General features: G+C 35.9%; 1 protein-coding gene across 2 annotated transcripts in view; it reads right to left on the bottom strand.

Annotated features, from left to right (window-relative positions):
* Window positions 1-22,086, bottom strand: part of DENND1A (DENN/MADD domain containing 1A) — a 213,853-nt gene that overhangs the window by 82,158 nt on the left and 109,609 nt on the right. For both annotated transcript variants that reach the window (XM_010570716.1, XM_010570718.1), the window contains exons 11-12: window positions 14,101-14,146; window positions 4,991-5,092 (exon numbers count right to left, since the gene is read on the bottom strand). In XM_010570716.1, coding sequence (XP_010569018.1) covers window positions 4,991-5,092; window positions 14,101-14,146 — 148 coding nt within the window. The remainder of the gene's footprint in view (window positions 1-4,990; window positions 5,093-14,100; window positions 14,147-22,086) is intronic.

Raw genomic sequence — 22,086 nt, 5'->3', positions numbered from 1 at the left:
GAATAATACCTTATAAAATATAAGCTGATGGTTCAAATTAACTTTCAAGACCATCCTCCAGCTCATAACAAAAGCTTATTCTGGCCTCATCCATATCTCCAAAATCCTACCAGATGAGTTAAGTTTTTTCTGCATTGGGGTTTTGCTACCAGCCTGCCTTAGTAGCAAATGGCAGGATGATTTTACTGGACAACTGTTCTTGAGTGATTCAGTTTTATCCCTCCTGTAAGCACATCCCTCACTTCCTCCTTCAGTAGTCTTAGATTTGGGGAGGGCAGGAAAGTGAGTTCTCATCTTGCTATACAGGTGTTAAATATATTATCCATACTGTGCACTGCATTTTTTTCTTTTAAAACTAGATGTTATATTTGCACTTGTGTTTACCAAAACAGCTGCAAAGCCATTTCCTTTTAAATTTTTTGCAGATTCTGCTGTAGAAGGGATTTCATAACAGTTATTTAGTATAACAGAAATAATCAAGAGCATGTCCAGCATTGTTTATAAATCTGAATGCTGTGGCTTATGCGAATGATCCATGCATTAATGAGCCCATAAGCACATATTAATATAATACATGATAACCGATTTAGTCTATCATGCCCATAAAATAAGCTCACTCTTTTTCACTGAGATATTGTCTCTCAAGGAGCTCTGTTATTCTCAAAATGTAAAAGCTTCATCAGATTTTCAAACCTGAACAACACACTTCTACATGTTTGAAGGGGTCTGATGTTATAGGGATGAAATATGCTTTTATTTCCTATATTAACTTATCTAAACCATTTAAAGGTAGTTCTTAAAAGTGCAATAAAATGTTCACAGCTCTGAGTAACTTCCAAATCCATCTCAAACATTTTTGTAAGTGGTTTTCTTCAAACATTCATGTGAAGATAAAGACCTTGCCATCTATATAGAAGGAAAAGGCTCTACGCTTCATTTTACAACAGACTAAAAGTTCAAAAGGCTAGTCGCAGCCTTTCTGTTTCAGCTTCCCTATTTGGTATAGAAACAGAATATTGATAAGTGTTTTGCTAATTCCTTAAGCTTTCAGATCATTTGCTCTCTTCTAAGACTAAATCGAACACCGTAGCATGTCTATTTTATATATGTACATTTTTACTCTTTCAGTCAGCATTATTGTAATACGCATTAACATTTTGGTTTTTTAAAAACTATGACAACAACAACAACATATTTGAAGAGACTAACAAGTAAGAAAAAGAAAAATCATGTTTACTCTGGAATAAATTACTACATAAGACAAAGTAGATTATACAAGCAAAATTATGATAGTTTCCTGCCTAAAGAGGTAGTAATACTTTTAAAAAAAAATAAGACTGTGACCACTCAATATGAAGATTATTTCTAGCCAAACAGACACATATACATGCAATCTACCCTGAGAGTGTTTTTAAAGAAGATTTTTATACTTCTGGCAGTTCAGGTTTAAAGGTCAGATTTAAACTATCACCATGTTTCAAAATGCAATCTGTGCAATGCAGCATAATGAAATGGTTCAGTAAAGGTGCTAGTGGAAATTCTTTTAATTAGGTCCAAGGCTTTTCAGTTGTCAACATGAATAAAGCAAGAAACATTCTATTGCAAACATAGTGTAAGAAATAAAAATGGATTCACCTTTAAGAAAATGGTTCTGCTATATAGTTGTAGTTTAGTACTTCTTGCTGTCCTGAAAGCAGCTAATTTCCCACTAAGTGAAAAACAGCAACATAGGCTTCCTACTTGTGGTAACTTGTTAATGAATGGACAACAGTAGCATACACAACTAAATTACTGACAGCCTAAGATATTCATAGGCTAGTGCAAATTTACAATACTCTCACAGCCATCAGATATGCAAGATCTCTTTGGCGCAGTACACTGCATTGCATCAGGGCTTCATTTAATAAAAACTACAAGTTGACAGAGTGAGCTTATGCTTTATTCCTTGTAATATGAAGCTCTGACTACAACTAAGACTAGAAGATGACACTTATTTGGAAATACATGAAAAATCCATAAGGGTTGCATAAAAAAAAAATTACTACCCCCTCTTTGCTATTCCTTGCAACACAGACGGTGGTGTAGGAGACTTGTCAGCAGCAGATGCACTTATTGTAATCACAGTCCTTAATAAATCTCTTTTTTTAATATTGACTATTTTAAAAGGAAAGTTACTTCCCAGGGCGTTCTCATGCTGCCAGATTTTCAGCAACATAGCAGAAGCAGAAGGTGAAGGAGGGACAGTTTTTCACATTTCAAATAGTTCTTCAGTAATGCAGTAGTACACACCTTGATTTTCAGGGACCTGACCTGAACAGTTCAGGAAGTCTGACTGCTAGCAGGTACTGCTGAGGTACACCGAGGCAAAGAAATTACTTAATCTGATTCTGCTGGAACTGTCTCAATGCTATCCAGCTCCTTTAACACAAATGTTAACTGGAAAGACATTTCACCGTAGCCTATGTTCATTTGGATCCTAGGAGTAAAAGATTACAAGAATAGTTCATTCCCAAGAATCAACAGTTTAGGTAGCAACACCACTATCATGAAACTCAAGCACAACTCACTACCTGAAGCTCTAAAATAATCATAGGACCTCATTTACTTGATTAAAAAAAACTGTTCAAGGAGAGGGGGGAAACTGCTTTAAAAATTTTCCATCAGATTAATTACCTCATGGTGAATGCATCACACAGAAGATGTTTTTCCTCACTGTTGAATATAGATAGATTTAATTTAGCAAAGTAAATTTTGTGTCTATTCAGCAGGGCATGAATTGCTCACTGTTCACATTAGGTAGCAAAACTGGCAGAATAGTTTGACATAACAGCCATTTACCATCATGAAACTGTTGAAGACATTTTTAGTTTCTCAGATCATAAATGCATCTGTTTAGACTGAGACCAGTGGGGAGACACACTCCCAGAATCTCCCCATCCTCCCAGGGAAGCAAAAGGAAAAAAAAAAGTAAAAAAAAAAAGTATAATGGATTGGCTTTAGAGTCTCCCTGCTGAGATGAACAACTTGATCCACTTACAGTTCCAAACACATGATGCATGAAAGAACTGACAGAAATTCAATTCTTGCAAAGAAGAGCAGCTGCTCTCTAGTGGTCAAAGCCAAATACTAAGCAGTCTGAAGGAAAGGAAAAGACCTAGAGGAGAATACTTCATTATCTAGGTAACTAAAATAATGCAACAAAGCTAAATAAGACATAAAGACTGATCCCAAACATTAATTACACAACGCAACACGATTCAAGTTAAGGCTTTGTTGCGACAAATATTAATCCCAGCTGTATTTATATAGCAGTTGTGAAAAAAAAATACACCATGTAAGCTATTTGTGAGCCATGCCAGTTAATTGAATTTGCTGGCAGCACTTCCTCTGCTATGCTCCAAACATCCTCCAAGATAAAAATGTAGCTTTTAAATAGACCTGTGGAAAACTGAATCAAGAAATTTGAACTAATAAAACACAACTCTCTACTGTTATAAAAGTGGAGAAAAGTAAATAATGAAAGGAAGGAAGTCTCTTAAAATTTATTACATTCCAAAGCTTGAAGTTCTGTGTTTATTGGTGAAGTCTCTTCTGATGTTCTACAGTGCGCCTACAACAGCTCCTTTAATGAAGTCTCATAAAATCTAATATAATACTTGATTGTTGACAAATCATATACATGTTTGAGGCCCCGCACTCACTGTATCCAGACATTTCTTACATAATTCCATGAAATTTACAAGTCTGTCATTCCCTGGGTTGTGGATAATGGCATGAGCGATGACCAGCTGGCAGATTTGGATGCTGGGAGTGAAATCAAAATGAAAAACTATATAAAGCCAGAAAAATTCATGGAAGTAACTTTTATAGACTAAATGCTTGACTAAAACCAAAATGTTCACAATCAAGATGGACCTTTCATCCAGAGCTCACTGTTTTCGAAGAATGGATCACACCACAGATCATAGAGAAATGACGGGATGTCACAGTAGGAGGCACTGGGTATGCACCATTACTTGAGTTTCTCCTCAAAGCTCCCTGCATATCAATTTTATTTCTCAGCTACACATAGAAAGGTATAGATCTAACTGTCAGCACAGTATTTTGAACTAGTAAAAGAAATCCAGATTTTCCCCTGCCGTTTTCTCCTAAACAGTCACCCTCTGACTTAAAAATGGCTTCTTACACTCTTACTCACTTTACTGCTCTTCCCTCTCAGCTTCTTTAGCGAAGATGATTACAGCAGCAAGTAGCAAGCTGGATGTATTTTTGTCCCATTAAAGGAAAAGATCAAATATTTATACAACTTTTCTATCAAGTTATTAAAAAATAAATAAATTACCAATAAAAAGTTTGAATGAGAAAGAAAATAAGTTCTGAATTATATGCACTGAGCAGTGCTAGAAGTGAATATGAAGTAGTCCATTTGATATCATAAATCAGGATGTGAAATGCACAAAGTTCATTAAAGCTCACCTGGAAGAAGTCACAGGGAAAAAACCACACAATTTTATTTGCAAACAAAAGTTATCTAAAAATGCATGATTTTTTTTCTCCCAATGGAATGGATAAAGATGGTTTAAAATAGTAGTATTTTTTCACACCATGAAGAAAGAAGTTCGAATTTTTGTTTCTTGTTCAGCTGTACCATAACCTGTGTGTTTTTCATTTGTCTTTTTTACCCATAAAAGACTAACTCCTCAGATGACCTGAAACTTGAGAATGCCATTCCAAAACTGAAACTGGGTTGCTGCAGCATTACTAGCTTATGTGAGCATTAGCTAATTTTCATTAGGAGGCTTAAAAATATGTCTGCAAATGTTTAAACAAACATTCCTTAACACTTCAAAACAGGAAAGAATTGAGGTAAAGCAGTTTACTTATAATAATGAAAGTAACCCAATGAGACACCTCAGTTACAAACCAAACAGGTCAAAAGGATTTACACTTTTAAGTAATGGAATAGTTGGATAAATCATTTCATACATACCACATCATTAGGAAGGCTCTGAAGGTCATCAAAAGGGGTCTCCAGTGTGTTCGTGTCTACATTAAGAATCACTACATCTTCCAGGGCCATGTTTCGTACTTTCTAAATATGAGAAAATTCAAGAAAAGGGAAAGGAAAATAAAAGTATGAAGAGTTAAATTTTATGCATTAAGGACACAAGTGATGGCGTAACATCATGGCATTACAAAACTTCAAGCATTTTAAAAACAACCAACAGTCCTGTCTCTCTGTCATCCTTTGCTTTATTTATTCACATTTTACAGTGCTGAAAAATTAACCTTCAATTTGCAGAGGGAAGTTCTTAACATTGTGCATACTGAAATTTTTGAAACCAGAGAGTTACTGTTTGTGATTATTCAAGCAGAGATTTATTTCAAGCAACTCTACTAATGCTTGTCTTAATTCTGGTATCCTGTTTGCACATTTAGCAGTTTCTAGGTGAGTAAAGATTTCAAATATATCTTTTTATATTTAGAAATTAATTTAAAGAACAATAAATAGTGGCTTTTCTAGGAGTTAAGAGTTGCAGTAAGTCAGGGATGGGAACTTGTTTCCAAATTCCAGGTTGAATTTTGGAACTCCAATAGAGACAAGTTTACAACTGTATTTAAGTAAAATGGACACTACCAGAGGTTAATAAATAAATAATTAAAAAGGGGAAAAAAAAAAAAAAAAAAAAAAGCTAAGAGAAAAATAACTCCACCACATCCTGGTCTCTTAATGTTCAGCGAGTCTAAACTTTTTATCCTGTTCCCATGAATTGAGAGAAAGAAATGTCTCTAATCTAGTTTGAGTGTTAACATCATGTGTAATAGTACATGGACATACAAAAGAAAAGCATAACCTATTTCTTAAAAGAACAATCATTAGTACCTTTGACTTTAAGAGTCTAAAGGTATTGGTGATCTAAGCAAATTTAAACATTGTCAGACTTTATTTCCCTGCTTAAAAAACAGTAAGTGAATCACTGATATGAAACAGAGCAGCATTTAAATATTTATTTTAACACTTTTTCCACTAACAGGAGATTTTTTTTTTTTGACTGCCTAATCATACATATTTAAGCCCTCTTCAAATAAAGTTTTGAAAATTCAAAGTCAGAAAAAGTGGAACTATAGAATATGGTAATTAAGGAAATTTCCCAGTGACACTGTAAACAAACGTTTAAGTACCTACATACCTATACGTAGGACCAAATGCAAGTTACTGAACAGAAAAATGAACAAAAGCATACTCAATTTTTAATTAAGGTTTTGCAGGGTGGGGGGAATTGTTTCCTTTAAAAGAAAGGAACTAAAGCTCTAAAACAATGGCAAAGTTGAGCCTTAGGCATCTAAATAATTACCTTCAGTTTTCAAGGCTCAGTCCTCTGTCTATAAAGAAAACTGCTGTGTACTTGGGGGGCGAGGGGGGGGAGCCAACAACTATAAAAAACACTTTGTAGACATTTAAATTTAGGTCTTCCATGAGAAATTTCTTTAACTTAAATGGAAGAATATTATATTTAATGCTTTCCATGTAAAAAGCAGAAGTACTGCATCACAAACCAGGTACTTTCTTCTACATTTCAGGAACCAAAGGTCACTCTGTTGGCTGCATCTGATAAACTCTAAAGCAATCCAGGAGTCTTGCTCCTTCTAGGAGTCCGGAAGCACCAGACAAACTGATTTGCTCCTTCCTGTTTCAGAAAATTAAAAATCTCACTTATACTCAGAGGAGTCTAAAAAGCTCCAACAAAAAAGTCTTGCAATGTACTTAACCAAAGCCAGAAGCTTGTCAAAATCGAGTGCTAGTAGGACAAGACAGAAGGTATTAAAACCTTCTCTTGATTCTTGCTGAAGAAGCAACAAACATGTGCTTGAACTTGTCAGTGGGTGTTTTTGTAACTTTGGTGATGAATCTGCACCTTCCCTTCAGCAAAATATTAGGATTTTCTGTAGCAAAGAATAGGCTTGTGGCAACCGGGTATCTGCCAAGGAGTATAGTCCAAAAGGATGTTGCTCATGGTGCAAAGACTATAAATGCTGATCAACATAATCATCTCCACACAAGGCCCAGAAATAATTGTATCCAAAAGGAAGGCTAATATTAAACTCTGCTGTGCTATACCTTTACACCATCATGAAGAGCACAACCTTACTGTAAAACTTCTCAATATTTGTATTAAGACAGTGGATTTCCCTGGAGACAAACCCTCAAATTGAATGAAACACTTGAGACTAACTTGATTTATAGCATCTGTCTTGCAATGCATTTGAAAAAATATGATTTTTCAATGGTCCAATTGTGGCTCATCCTAGACAAATAGAGACTGACCAGTTCATCTTAACCCTTATCTGGTTTTATTATCTTTTCTTTCACTATAATCTTTGACAAAGGTTATCATCAGATAGTTACAAGGGCTTTTATCAAATAATCACATGGTTCTTTCACTAAACATAGTACCTTATCAACCCAACTGACCTGGAAATAAAAGTATTTATTCTCTTGTTGGAATTTTAGTAAAAATTCCCAGCATCCAACTGCATTTCTCATATTAAATCCCACTGGACTCTGTGAATCACAACTAATTGTAGATCCTTTTCACAGGTACACTTTGAGTGTTGTCGTAATTTTTTCAAAATATAAAGGGACAGCCACTAAGCCATATACAATCACATTCTACATTTCACAACCTCCTGAACATTGAAACAAAATTTTAAAAATAAGTGATACCTGTGTAACAGAATGGACTATATTCAGTATGTTCATATTTTGCTGAAAAAAATGTGGAGAAGCAAAGAACAAGAAGAAATATGAACATTACAGTTTCCTTATCTAATATTACTACAGACTAGGGATTTGCTGAGTCAAGTGATTCAGCGAAAATGTGCGTCACATATCACTACTGCAAACCTTTCTTAACCATCCTTACCGAATTACTTGTAGCCATAATTAATCATCTAAAAACCATCAAATTGAACTAACATCTACACCTGCCTTTTATTTTAAATGTCTCTTTTTAAAAGAGTGGAGAGGTATGGAAAGCTGGTTTAACAAGCACACTGAACCCATTGTTTATGGCCTCTATAAACATGGCTTAGTAAGAATTACTGACTTAATCAGAGAGAACTTATCTCCTGGTGAAAAGAGCACTTTAAATTTCAGAAATGGCACCTTTACTGTGAAAATCTCTTAACTTTTCAAACAAACTCCAGGGGGCCTTAAACACCAGGTCAGTAAATAAGCAGCAGTTAGTGCGTCTGTCCTGCTCACAAGCAGCCAAACACTTGAAGTAATTTAAATGTTTTATGTGAAAGTTTGCAAAAACACTGAGAAACTATATTCTAATGGAAGTATTAAGGGGCGCTCCTCTGTCTCACTCAGATCACATACTAGAAGCAATATTCATCAATAACAGTAACACCAGTTTATACTAAACGATATTTTATTATCGCTGTCTACAGTTGGCAGTTTTTGCATTTCCTACCATAAAAAATCCCAAGTTAAACTTCTTTCAGATGAACAATTTTATGGAATAGTTCACTTAAAACCCCCCAAAACCAACAACAACCTCCTCCCCCCCAAAAAACAGGTTTGCATAACTTCATGGCTAAATTGGTGCCAAAACATAAACCCAATTGATGATGAAGTTTCATAACCAGATACAAATGTGATTAAGATATTAAAAAATGTTGTAACAGAAAAAAGAAAATGTACCTTCCACCAATTCTTTTGGAAAGGTAAAACTCTTAACAAAAACTAACATTCTTAGTAGCTAGTTTGTACATGATATTTGAAATTATTATGAAAGTATGATTCACAACAAGTCTAGAATCCATTTGCTTAATGACTTGTCTCTACTTAGTTAATAGTTTCCATTTATTTTCTTAAGAAAAACACAACACTGCAGACAACAATGTGTCAATCTGGCTGCCAGAAGCAGGAAAGGCAACGGATATAAAATTTTATTATTTCATGCCCCAACAGCAGCCAGAAGGACTTAATGAAATCACCCTTAGATTTACAATCTGAAATAGCTATTCAGCAGACAAATCTGGTTAAGCTGGATGTGCCCCCTGACCTCTCAACCCTTTGATCTGGGCACAGCAGGTGGGCTGCTGCCCCCTCCTGTGCATCTCCCACTCTTCCGCCCATCTCCCAACCTTGATGTGCAGTACCCTGATCCTGTACAGGTGATTCTCAAGATCCTTATCACAAGCAGCTGTTGCCAAATGAGTGACAAACATCAATAGTGTTGGTCGAATGCCATTGTACAACAGAAGAAAAACCTCCTACACTTACTGGTAAGTCTACTTGGTACTGCAGTATTTGCCTTTCTTAAAACTTAGCCCTCAAACATCCCAGCCCCCCAGAATCTCTTACTAAATCACAGTTATTATTTTCATTTTTCCAATAATTGGACAAAAGACAATTCCATAAGTAATTTGTCATATTTTTAAATGCCTTTTTATCAATAGTCCTGAAACCATGTAGAGCCATATTTATAATATTTGTGAGTGACTAAATGACATTTAGTTTTCTAAGACCTGGATTTAAGTGTGTGTGTGTGTGTGTATGCATATATATATAACCCCTTCATTTAAACCCTGTAAAAAAGCTACACTTCTTCAGTTATAGCTATAAAAGGCAGTGATTTACTAAGTATGAATGGATGGAAAAAGCTAAATATGACTCCTCACCCCAATCAAAAAATATAATTAACAATTAACACTACCACTGGAAGATGCCAGTGGTCAATGAATTCTCAGGGTGTCTTCTGCAGCAAGGGGAAATCAAGTGGCACTGTCAGGACTAAGCTCAAGCTGATGTAACCTGTTTCTCAGAGTTCATTAGCTCAGACTCCATGCATGCTAACTGACATATTATCAGACTGGATCACAAACAGAGCATCCTCACGCCTACCTGAAAAAGACCAGGTAAATATGCCAAAAGTGCTAAAGTGCTTCCAGAATACGTCTGTGGGGTTCAGAGGACTGAACACACAGGTCTCCATTCATCTGTCTGCATAAGGAAGAGACTATCGACATTATGTGAAATCAGCTGCCGTGTCCTACCATATCAAACACAGCATGAATTTTAGTGAACCTTCTTCTCCTAACATGAACATATTTACTCATACCAGGTTAAAATAAAATAAAAATCTGCTCATATAGGTTTTATGACATGCACAACTGTCCTTTATGCTTAGGAAAAATGTTAGAAAATCATTCTGACAAATCCAATGTGAAGTTTCACACACAAGTTCATTCTGGATAATCTTGCAAGAATTAAAATTCTGAAGTCCCAGAAAAAGTCCTTGAGTGACTGGAATATATATAAAAAAAGTATAAGAAATACTTTTCGAATCATTAACTTTAACTCTAAAGGCTGGTTTTGTGCCCTGAACAGAGCATGCAAAGGGTGGCCGTTATTGTTACTTGAATGACTGCAAGCCTGGCACAGAAGAGTATGCTGCCAGCAGCTCAGTATCTGACAGCTAAACACAACTATCCCCACTGGTTAATCAAAACCACATGTGCCTAAATTCCAATAGGTAGTCTACTAGGTCAAGGGCATTTCTCTTCCATCAGCGCCATCACACTAATAACCTTTCCTACAGAAACAGTTGCTGAAACAATCGTTTACTATGACAAAATGTAAAAGGCTGCCAGCTAAGTTTGACACCACTTATAACACAAAGGTCAATTTAATATAATTTGAACACTAAAATAGCATACAGTACGCAGGTAGAAAATAAAACAAGATTATGAAAGGGATGTGTTCATTTCATAGAGTTTCGTTTCCCTGCCTCATTATTTATCAGTACTAAGTACTTATCTTCATCTAATATGAATTCAATTAGTTCCGTAAGCATGTTCCATTATTCATGTGATAGCTCCAGCCTTGCTTATCCAACAGCTTATAAACTTTTAGCCTTCTTTGAAGTCACTTTATGGATTGCTAAATGGAAATCTTATAAAGAATGACTAACTAGGTGATGATAGAAAAGCTGAAAAATAAGAGCACAAAACACAGCTCTATATTTTCTACCAAGATTTTCCCTCATAAATCAGTTGGAGCCCTCTGACCTATAACAGGAGATTATCTTATCTCACTGGAGAACATTTCAGTCACAGCAAATTAGATTTAACAGTCAATGGATATGCTTGATATTTTAATCATAAGAAAAATTTGTCATTTTCCATTAAAATAACTGTTCTTCTACAGAGACCCTGTGTAATATGGGAAACTGCAAACTAACTTTAAGATACAAAATGGTTTGAAAAAAATCTTTCAAGGTGAGAGAGAGGTTGTGTTTTGTTTAAAATCATTAACATTTCTGCTGTATTTCTTCCAGAGGACCCATTCCAAGACAGGGATAGCAAAAACCCACAGAAACAACACTAGGGATAGCAAAAACCCACAGAAACAACACTAAAGCTAGAAAATTATTTTTTTCCTACATTCCAAATTCACCCTCCCCTTTACACCACAGCTTTCTCTGTGCAAGTTTAAGCTTCCACTAACATTTACGCAACAATGACAAATTCTGCAATCGGAGCTGCTGGAGCAGAACCATGAACCTATATATAACTGCAATTACTCCCGTGGGGCTCTACAGTAGATAAAGAGTCCACCTGTCTTAACTTGAATAGAAGAGTGGGGAATTAATCCCTTATCCTGAAACTAGAACACGTGGATTAACAAAACACTTCTAAAGATCTATTTGCTGAAATTTCAGCATTTAAAGAAAAACAAATACTGAATAATGACAGTAGTTTTTAGTTGTAGTTTATAAAATTATTTTGATATGGAAAAATTAATACATTGTATTTTTAAAAATACACAAATGCTAGATCATGAGAAAAAAATTACTGTTGCTACTAAGTTGTTATTCTAACAAATAAAACACAATTTTATACCTACATATGAAGAAAAAAACAGAGCGCGCTTCAGCATCAAAAACAGGCAAAGAGGTAAACTAGTAATTGTCTAGCTCATTTGACAAATGTCACCTTTCCTTTGCCCAAGGCACAGAGAAATTACGCAGTACTTGCCAACAAACAGATACAATAGCCCACTGTGTGATTTGATTTGATTTTTCAGTAGAAAAGGCACAGTTAGCTGGAAGATGCATTTCTGTCTGGAAGCATTCAACTTATCCTTAAGAGCAGAGGGAGGAGAGAAGACTGTTTTATTTATTTAATTTATTTCATAAAGCACTTTGAATAACTGTACTTTGCCAAAGTGTGTCTGTGTTCCAGAATCTCCGGCTATTCAAAAGCCATACTGGATTTAGTACTAAACAGATTTTTTCACAAGTTACTAAAACGGATGAAAATTGGCTTCTCCAAGAACAAGTCCTTTTTTTGAGTTTTTACAGATGGAGTTTGGAAGGCCTACAGAGCCCTGCAATCTGAAAAACTGAGACAAAGGAAGAGGTAATGGGTTTATGTAGCAAGGCAGGAGTGAGACATCATGCAGAGCAACTCCAAGGTGTAATTACTAATTTTTTTCTATACCCATTGCCAGGCTAACCACGTGGTTCTTTGTGAGCAAAAATATTTGTGAAGCTGACAAGTATCTGTATTGAGGTATTATCCCATCCTCTACCGGGTCTCTTCCTTCTTTTTCAAATAGATAGACACCATAATAGGCATGCCAATGATTACCTGGTACAGACATGGGGCAGAAAGTTTCCTGATCAATATGAAAAAGATATGCTAGACTATTTCTTCCTAGATATTACTTCAGACCTGTGCATGCAATATTCAAGGGTAATTATCAGAAACCCCTCTAACACAAGCATATGATGTGCAAACAAATGTACATGTTGACTTTTAAAATAATTTCTTATTCACTAACACATTGTACTGCAATTCTGTACTTTACTTAGCAACATAAAGGGCATAAAAAGTCATCTGTACCCAGGATGGTAAGGAGAAAAAAAAAAAAAAAAAGAAAAAAAAAAAGAGGTCCTGCATATTCCATCTAGTTTCTCATGAAAAAAGTGACTTCTAAAATTACTTCACATTAATGCTGGAAAAAGGAGGAAGTTACACACCATGCTAGTCTAAGTTTTAACACACAAAGACATAGAGGATCAGTATTACATACATATGCCTGAGTGGAAGAATACGTTTGATCAATATTTCCAGAGAAATTACACATTTTTATGGACAATATAAGAACAAATATTCTAGTAATACGCATTACTTTGTGATGTAAAACTCAGCTTTGTAAATTGTTATGTATCCTAACCCTAAGCCTAAATTTCCAAACACAGGTATCTAAACCAGGGACACAAGTCAATTAACTTTGAAGGGCATTTGCAATTCCTACCAGTTCGACACAGCCTGCTAATTTAAGAGCCTACAAAGATGCAATGCTTTCTGGGCAGGAATACCTCTTCCCACACGGAGCATATACATGTTGTTCAGACTTCCTGTGTAAAGGGGCACAACTAATAAGGACTAGGATTTTCATAGGGATCTAAATTAATAGCTTATGTTGTCCTCCAGATACTTTTGAGGAAAGTCATCAACTGTTTCACCAGTATTGGAAGAAAAAGCAAACATGCTATTTCCACTTTTAGAGTTTTTAAAAAGTCACATGAATTACTCTGAATTGTTTATATGTGAAGCTTTCTGTGAGGGCTGGTTTTCTGCCAGCTTTGTGTTAACATTAACAGCAAGTTCCTTCTTTTCAGATCTTTTGAACATTAAAAAAATTACAATCTGTCTGCAAAAGCCTAAAAGAGAACTGTAACTGTCAACATTTTGGTTTAATATCGACTCTGCCTTTGTGAATACGGAGTCAAACTAAGGCAGTAAACTGATTAAATGAAGCAACAGGATGGAGAGAACACAACGTGAGCTCGTCACTGACTGCTGAACTGTAAACAGAAAATATGCCCAAAGAGTATAAGGTATCAAATAAGACTCCCTTAACATTATCATGTATGCTTAACTTCAATTCTCTCAGCACTCCCAAATTAACAGGATTATTTCATTTTTAAGCATACGAATGAATGTATAATTGCTTGCAGAATTTGGCTCTAAATCATAAAACTATATATAGTTTCAGAAATGGTGAGAAACACTTACCTCCATCAAGCTTAAATGTATTCCAATGAGGTAGGGCATTGGGGCACTGCAAAGAGGAAAAAAAACTTAGCTTTACATTCTCGTAAGACTAGATTAACACGTACGACTTATAAAATCAGCTGCAGGAAAATACCAGGATACTGGACTAGATTTTGCTTAAAAAAAATAAATATATATATAAACAAACCACATATGAACAAAATTTTATTCTGTATTTCCAAGACTTTAATATGCAATATCCTCTCACTACTGTAAGACTTTAATTTTTCTTGACATGAGAATTTCTAAGTGACTAAGTTAAGACAGGTACATAAGGACAGCTATTAAACACATGTGTAATACTGGGGTCTTTTTTTAAACAACAAACAAAACGTGTTATCACAATTTAAAAAAAAAATAACCAGACTTTTTCTAAGAATCTTCCGTAGACAAATTGATCCTGCTGTAGTGTAAAGTGGTTAATTTAATGTGTACATATCACCTGGTACTACAAGTTTTAAACCCTTTGAATATGGTTCCAGACACATTTTAAATAATTTATTTTTAAGTATAAATCTTGAAATGTTTACATTTATAAAAGAAAAATATAAAAATTACTTTTGAAGATTCTGATAAACTCCAGAGTTACTGGGATATATGCTGATACCATTATTCCCTTCAGAACACATAAATACACCAAGAGGCTCTCAGGCCAATTTTGTAGCCTCAAATACAGGTGTGATACTGCTGTTATCAAACAGAATGCTAACACTTAAGAGAAAGATTGATCTTTTCCAACTTCTCTTCCATGATGTTAGCAAACACCAACATAGACTATATAGCACAAGAAGAATACTGAATGAAAGTTGTATCTTTATGTATACAGTATTCCTAATATTAAGCTTATTACAGGACTCCCACTCAACTAATCAGGGAAAGCTTATATTTGCACTGCTTATTAGAACATATCAAAGAGGATGCCAAAGCTGCTAATTGCAAATATGGCATATACTGCCTGTTAAACGGAAAGCACACAGACAGACACAACTTTTAAAATAGAGCCTCATTTCATTTTGGATACAGAAGCTCAAAGAGCTCATTTTCAATTTCAGATGAAAAAATGAGAGAAATGTCACTGTACTGCCTTGGATTAAAATATCTTCCATATTGCTTTTATAAACTGGTGCCTACTGCTCAGTAAGAGAAGTGCAGTGCTGAAAAAACTACTGCAAGACAGCAGACCAGCAAAAATCACTCTGTTTCTCCTTTGCATGAGAAATACCTCTAAAAAAATATATTTACTGATATGCATATTAATATTTATCATGTCTATTAATATACCCCCTAAAACTACTACTCTCTTGGATGCTGTACCAAGAGATGGAAACAGCCCCTGCATTACATATTCTACATGAAAACACTTTCTTTCTTTTTGAAGACATTAAACATATATAACTTCAAAAAACCTTACAAGTTCATTTGCAGAACACTGAAGTCCTGTGTATCCCAGTACATTTACAACTTACTGAACTGCCCAGGCTGGCAAGAATGTCCCTGCCCAAGCTTCACCCAATACAGCACCTTATGGCAGATAGCCCAGAGGAACTGTTAAATCAGAAACTAACTTGGTACAAATCCTGAAGGTTCTGCTTCTTTGGGAATACCACAGATGAGAACCAGAACATACATCCACGTTCTTGAACAGAAATTTTTACCTTACAACGTGATACATACTTATTACATATGGATTGCTGCTCAACTGAGGAGTATTTTTATTTGTCATTTTGCATGTTTTATTTGCGACAAATGCTATCTCTTTCACCCACATCTCTTCATTTCCAACGGCCACATTCCAGGGGCAAGAAAATACCCAGTAATTTTATATTCAAAGTATAAACCACCGGTTTAGCTGCCAGCTGCACAAATGCTCAACTTCCCTGTGTGCCTGGCTATGCTGCTCAAGACTCCTCCAGTACGCACTGAAATGAATGTGTTTCTAATTAAGTAGTTTCATGAACACGACAGCTTCAATCTCAAAAATACAAAGTCTGAACCTCGGCAGGAAGTCTTAAGACTGCAAATGTCTCATCTAGTGGAACCTTGGCTAATGTAATGAAAGGAAGCAGGAAGAGTGCAGTATTCCAGAAAATCAGCCATTTATTAACATGTCCAAAAGTAGAGTCTGTCACCAAGCATAGGAAAATCTGAACCTGTAAAAGTTAATTAACTGTATCATGTCCATCTTTCAATCCTCCAGTTTATCAACAAAAGAATAGTAAGAATGCCTAAACCCTTAAAACCATGCACCCCAGCAAGATTTTAAGGAATTACAGGAAAGATATGGCTTAAGATACATGGATCAGCTTTGGATACAACGAATCATCTTTTCAATTTTCTAGTGACAGACATTACATGTAAAGGCAATACAGCAAATAAAACTATTAGAGGGACTGCATAAAGGCTACCGTAATCTGACTTTAGTGTTTTTAAAACTTATTTCTTTAAACTTGTATTCCTAAACATTAAAAGACTCCAGTCAGGTGGCTTAATGGGCTGTACAGTGCATACACTTGGAGAGACAGGAGAAAGCAGGAGGAACAATTTGATACTACAGAACTACAAAGAGTGGTTTTAGCATACACACTGATAGAAAAAATAGCTCAGGTTTTGCTGATTGATTTGAAAAAGGAAACTTTGAAGCAGTAATTTGTTAAAGTAATGTGCTAGTTCTGCAAATACTTGTTAGTTTTACTAATAGTTGCAGAGATTTCCTCTAGGGAATGAGTTAGAGCACAAAAGAAGACATCGGGTATTTCTCTGAGAAACACGTAACACATGGGTGGAAAACTGGACCACAGGGCACTGGGACACGGCAGTGATGCAGAGAAGGACAAGCAGACAGGGTACATGCTATGAAGGGCTCCGGAAGATGAATAGCATGTTTGATGGAGAAGAGAAGATGGGGAAAGCAGAAGGTAAATGAAGAAGGTTGACAAAACCATACAAAAATAATTCCTGTAAGAACTTTTTCAACATGTATAAGCAATTGCTTGGCTTACAGAAGTCAGAGGGAAATCAGTGATGCCTGGAGCTATACAGATGAATAAGAAAGGCCACATTTCAGACATGAAGCAGAAGAAACACACACCATTTAGAAATGGATTAGATCTGAAGACTAACAAAGAATTTCCCAAGTTATGGGAATATATGAAAAGAAATTAACTCCATTTTATCTACAAAAGCCATGGCTTGTAATGACTGAAAGACACCAAAGAGGAATGACAAATGGGAGGCATCTATGAACATCCCAGCAGAGAATCAAAGGAAACAAATGTAGGTTTTAGTTTGTGTGAAAGGTGACAGGTGTGGAGAAAAGCAGATCTGTGATGCGTCCATAAAGCACTTGTTTTTGAAGGTGGGTTTGCGTGAAATTTGTTTCTTCAAAACTGCTTTAAAATAACCATTACTGTTCATCACCCAAATGTGGACCTTCAAGTGTTTTCTCCATGGATAACAAAAATCAAATTATCTGAATACCTATTTTATCAAAATTAATTTTGTTTGTCAGAACTGACATTATTGTTCAATGACACATGAACAGCAAAGCAAAAGCAAAGATACTTTAACGATAATTCACTGTGATAGCTCCTTATACTCCCAAAAGTTTAACTAAGCAAACATCATAAATAACCTCAATAAAATATAATTCTGGTAAAGAGCATAAATATTTCCAATAAAATCTACCAGAGGGATTACATTCTTCTGTCATCACTCATCAATCTGACTGAAAAGGAAACACACCTAAAAGTAAATGTTGAAGGTTCATGTCAGGCTTCATAAACTGCTTTTATCACTATTTTTCTTTATCATGTGTTAATCATATGCCACGATACTCAGCTACCATCCTGTACAAGGGAACACTGTGTACCTCCTCTTCCCCATTCAGAGCACACTACAGTAGTTCTTCCTAACTGCTATTCAGGTCCCGAGACATGAAACAGTCGAGCAGTTTTTAATATTTTATCAGGTTAGAAGTGTATTTCCGAGACTTTCAAGTGAACTTCAGTAAGACACATTGCTTGTATAAACAGGAGAAACACTCCACACAACCTTTAATCCTTCTGGGACCCATGACAGATTAAAGACTGCCCTTCAGACCAGTTTTTATCTACTGCTTGACACTTCATCAGTCCTGGGGCTTCTTACAACCGCAACTACTAATTACTCAAAGCTGTTTGATGGCAGCCAATATCCATTAAGTGCAAAATTAAGAAGTATCAATTTCTATTGTGCATATTTACTGCTTAAACAAAATGCCTGCCTGAGTCTTTTGGAACAAAGAGAAAGGTTATTATTCCTCTTGTGCAACACTGGTTCCCAATGCAATCAGCGTTATTTATAATCAAATGAGTTATATAGGTAAATATCAAATCATTAAAGTAGTAATGCATAAGCATGAATATGGATATTGTGGACTTAATGGCTATATATTGCCCATTTATTACAGTTGCATTTTTACAATTTCTTTAATTCGTTTCCTTAGGCTAACTAGAGACCTCTTAATTATGCTCCCAAGAGGTGGGCAACTACTAATTGGAAGAGAAGCAGGTGAAATAGAGGGACATTTCCTCTTAAGTGAAAAAACCCACCCTTAAAAAATACTGCAATTCACCAGAAAAAGTAACGTAAAACCCAAGGATCTCAAAAAGGTTCATAGTTTACAGCTACACAGGGATTTGCACCATTTTGCTTCATTGTTCCAGGAAAACGGATTAGATCACATTTACTAAGTTCATGTCTTGGTATACAAATACTGACTTAATGTGTTGCTCTTTCACACCAGTAGTACTTTACTTCTAAGGTAGTCTCCTGATTTCTCTTCAGATTACTCACTGAAATGCAACAGAATTCAATCCAAAATTAACTGGGGCAATTGATGCAAACTGGAAACTTGACTGCATAAATTGGAATGATGTAGAAAACGTACAGCTAAGAAACCAGAAGAGCAACTACAAGAGCTTTTAGTGAGTACACAGATGTACCAGGCTAAATCGAAATGCCAACCAAGAGGCTCATGACGAAGGAATCATTGTTTCCCGAGCAGCAGGAGTACTCGCCCTTCAGTTACCCCCTCCACCTTACTTAAAGGAGCATATTGAACTATATGCAGATTTAGAAAACAGGAGAAAGGGAGTTAAAAAAACTCCTGCAGAAAGGGAAAACTGCACCAATAGAAACATTTGTTCAGCAGCTGTGCCAGGGTGCTCTAAGAAGGTGGCACTCAGAATACATTAATGTTGGCTGCTAAGCAGTCTATCTAATATAAAAGACCGTTTTAATCACCCTAGAAAATATACTGTTGCTTCTGGTAAAAGCCGGCAGAGTAACCCGAGTGACAATGTTTTGGGACTTAGAGAACATACTAAGCTGTGTTACCAGGTCAGCAAAGACACGCTGTTCTTACAGGCTAATTTTAAACACAGACACTGAGAGCAAAAAGGAAGAAAACAGACACAGTGGGAGTGTTTTTATGCCACATGAAAAACAAACTGGGAGAAGTAGTGAGGAAAATTAATAGACTGTTTCTTTCACATCAAGAAATGTTTAAATTCCAAACAACAAAATAGATGGACAAGATCTGGCCAAGTTTAAGGAGTTGTATGTGCTTGGCTACTGATGCTTGGTGGCAGTATCTCATTAACCAGTACTTTTGGCACCTGCTGGCATGTACATTTTTAAAAAAAACAAAACCAAAAAACCAACCAGCAGTGCTTCATATGTTTCCTCTGTCATTCTGTATTAAAAGGAAGAAGCAATTGTGCATCAAGGTGTGAAATCTAATGATAGGATTCCCACCAATTTCTAGTCTCCTCCACCCAAAATCTTTCCCTGGGCTGAAAATATATCAAAGAATGGTAGCTAATTAAAAAAATAAAAATAAAGGATAGCACTCTTCCCCTTGCTTCACCCCCCCCTCCCAAATTAATCTAAATGATAGGGATCAGATGACTGAAGTAATTCCAGATACACGCACATGGTACTACACCACTATTATTGACTCAGCATTCCTAATACAAAGAGCAAGTCTATCGAGAACAAACATTTTGAAGATATAGGCTTTTGGCATTTTCAGTTCTGTGGTTAGGTACATGAATGAGGAATGCAGGTATATTAAGTTTAAAATAATCCTTTCAAGAGGGAAATGGGAAGAAAATTACCCCCCTTCTGCATTGTAAGTTAAAAAAATTAGCAAAGAGCAAACTGAAAAAAATGAGAAATGACAGTGTTTTGAAAGTTTGAAAATACTTGGTGTAAAATGTCAATAAAGGACAAAATGCTATAGAAGAAACTTGAGCTTTAACAATGTCAGTTAAAAAGGTTCATATTGAGGATGTTTGTGGAAGAGCTGCCATTCAGTTGTAACATTATCCAACCGCCCACCTTTTCCTGCCTCACTCAGAAAAGCGCATGTCTTTCAACAGCTAAAGGGAACTCTCCACACTGAGCCTGAAGTTTCCCTTACGTGAAGCTGGCCAAAAGGATCTTCAAGTGGCAGGAGGAGAGTTAGTTATTCCACCCATTCGCCCTTTGCAAAGAGAGCTATTCTACCTTTTTGTAGCTCTGGAAAGATCCAATAGTTGTTGTGTCCCTATTCCCTCCCCAGGAAATACAACAAATTTCAAATTTCAAAACCATGGAGCTGTCACTGTATCAGTCAGGACCTTAGAAGTTTCCTTTATATGCAAAGTTTCCACTGCAACTCAAACAATTAAGAGCAAATAATCACAGGTGGAATATACATTTTTCAAAAACTTTCAAAGATCATGAGTAATACAGTCTATATACCCTTCTGCTATTTTCAAAAGTGCGGGAGAAGATTCAAAAGCATCATACCGCACAGTCAATAAATGGAAACAGGCAACTGAATGAACATGATATTCTGTATTCATAAGAACTGAAGAATTCTCTTTACTTTAAATTTTGTTTCCATTTCAGCTCTTTAAAATTCTTATGTCACATTTGCAAAAGAAATAACCAGGCAATAATTAAAATTGAATTCAACTCTTTTATTTTAAATAATCTCAGGTCATTTCCCTTAAGAGGCAGACACCAATAAGCAATAATACTGCCTTAAAGCAGAGAGCACGGAGCTGATTTCTCAGTCCTCCTGGGCAAAAATGACGTCTCTAAGTTCACATGGTTACAAAATAGATGGACTCTATTTTGAGAAATATACTTATGGCACATAAATTGTTGCTAAATTGACTTATTCAAACAATTACAGTGTGTGTAGCTATGTCTCCAATTAAAGTTCATATCTGGCTGAGGTAATCAGTTGTTGTACTTGTGAGCATGCAATTACAATCTGGCTAATAATTATATATTTTAAAATCATACTTTTCACACACTGGCTGGCTCATTCGTTATATGGACAGGGTGGTATGCCATGAAAGAATTCATTCAGTAGAGCTCAATGACTTGTGTCTTTATTTCCTTGGGTACACTGCCCAAGTGTTTGCTTTTTGCACACTTCTGCTCCCAACTGCGGGATCTGGACTTAGGCCCTTTTAACATGTCTTTGTCAGAAAGTCGATGAATACCTAATCTTCAAACCCAGCGTAAAAGCCTCTTGTGGTCCACATCGTTGTCCTGAAAACTCCTAGCAGCATGTACCTGAAGAAAAAGCTGGCAGCAGCAGTCTTCATGTGTTAATTACACATGCGAAGCCCATTATGCAGAGAAAGGGCACCTGCTGGCAGTGCAAATGACTAGAATCTGCCCTTCCTGTGCGGTGAGTAAATTGAAGGTTCATTTCTACAGGAGATAACAGTTTTTAGATTCCATTCTGTGTATCCTCGACATAGGCACATACTTAACATTTAAATCATCTGCAGAGGAACAAGCTTCCTTTAAATCTACATGTTTGAGTTCCCAGCACTTCACTTAAAAATGCTAGTTATCCCGGGTGGTTCCTTAAATGCAGAGAAAACATCACAGAGAACACTA

The sequence above is a fragment of the Haliaeetus leucocephalus genome, unplaced genomic scaffold (assembly GCF_000737465.1).
Source record: "Haliaeetus leucocephalus isolate CR32 unplaced genomic scaffold, Haliaeetus_leucocephalus-4.0 Scaffold306, whole genome shotgun sequence".
NCBI classification, from domain to species: Eukaryota; Metazoa; Chordata; class Aves; order Accipitriformes; family Accipitridae; genus Haliaeetus; species Haliaeetus leucocephalus.
Note: the sequence above shows the minus strand (reverse complement) of the source record. Positions and strands in the feature narration are given on the sequence as shown.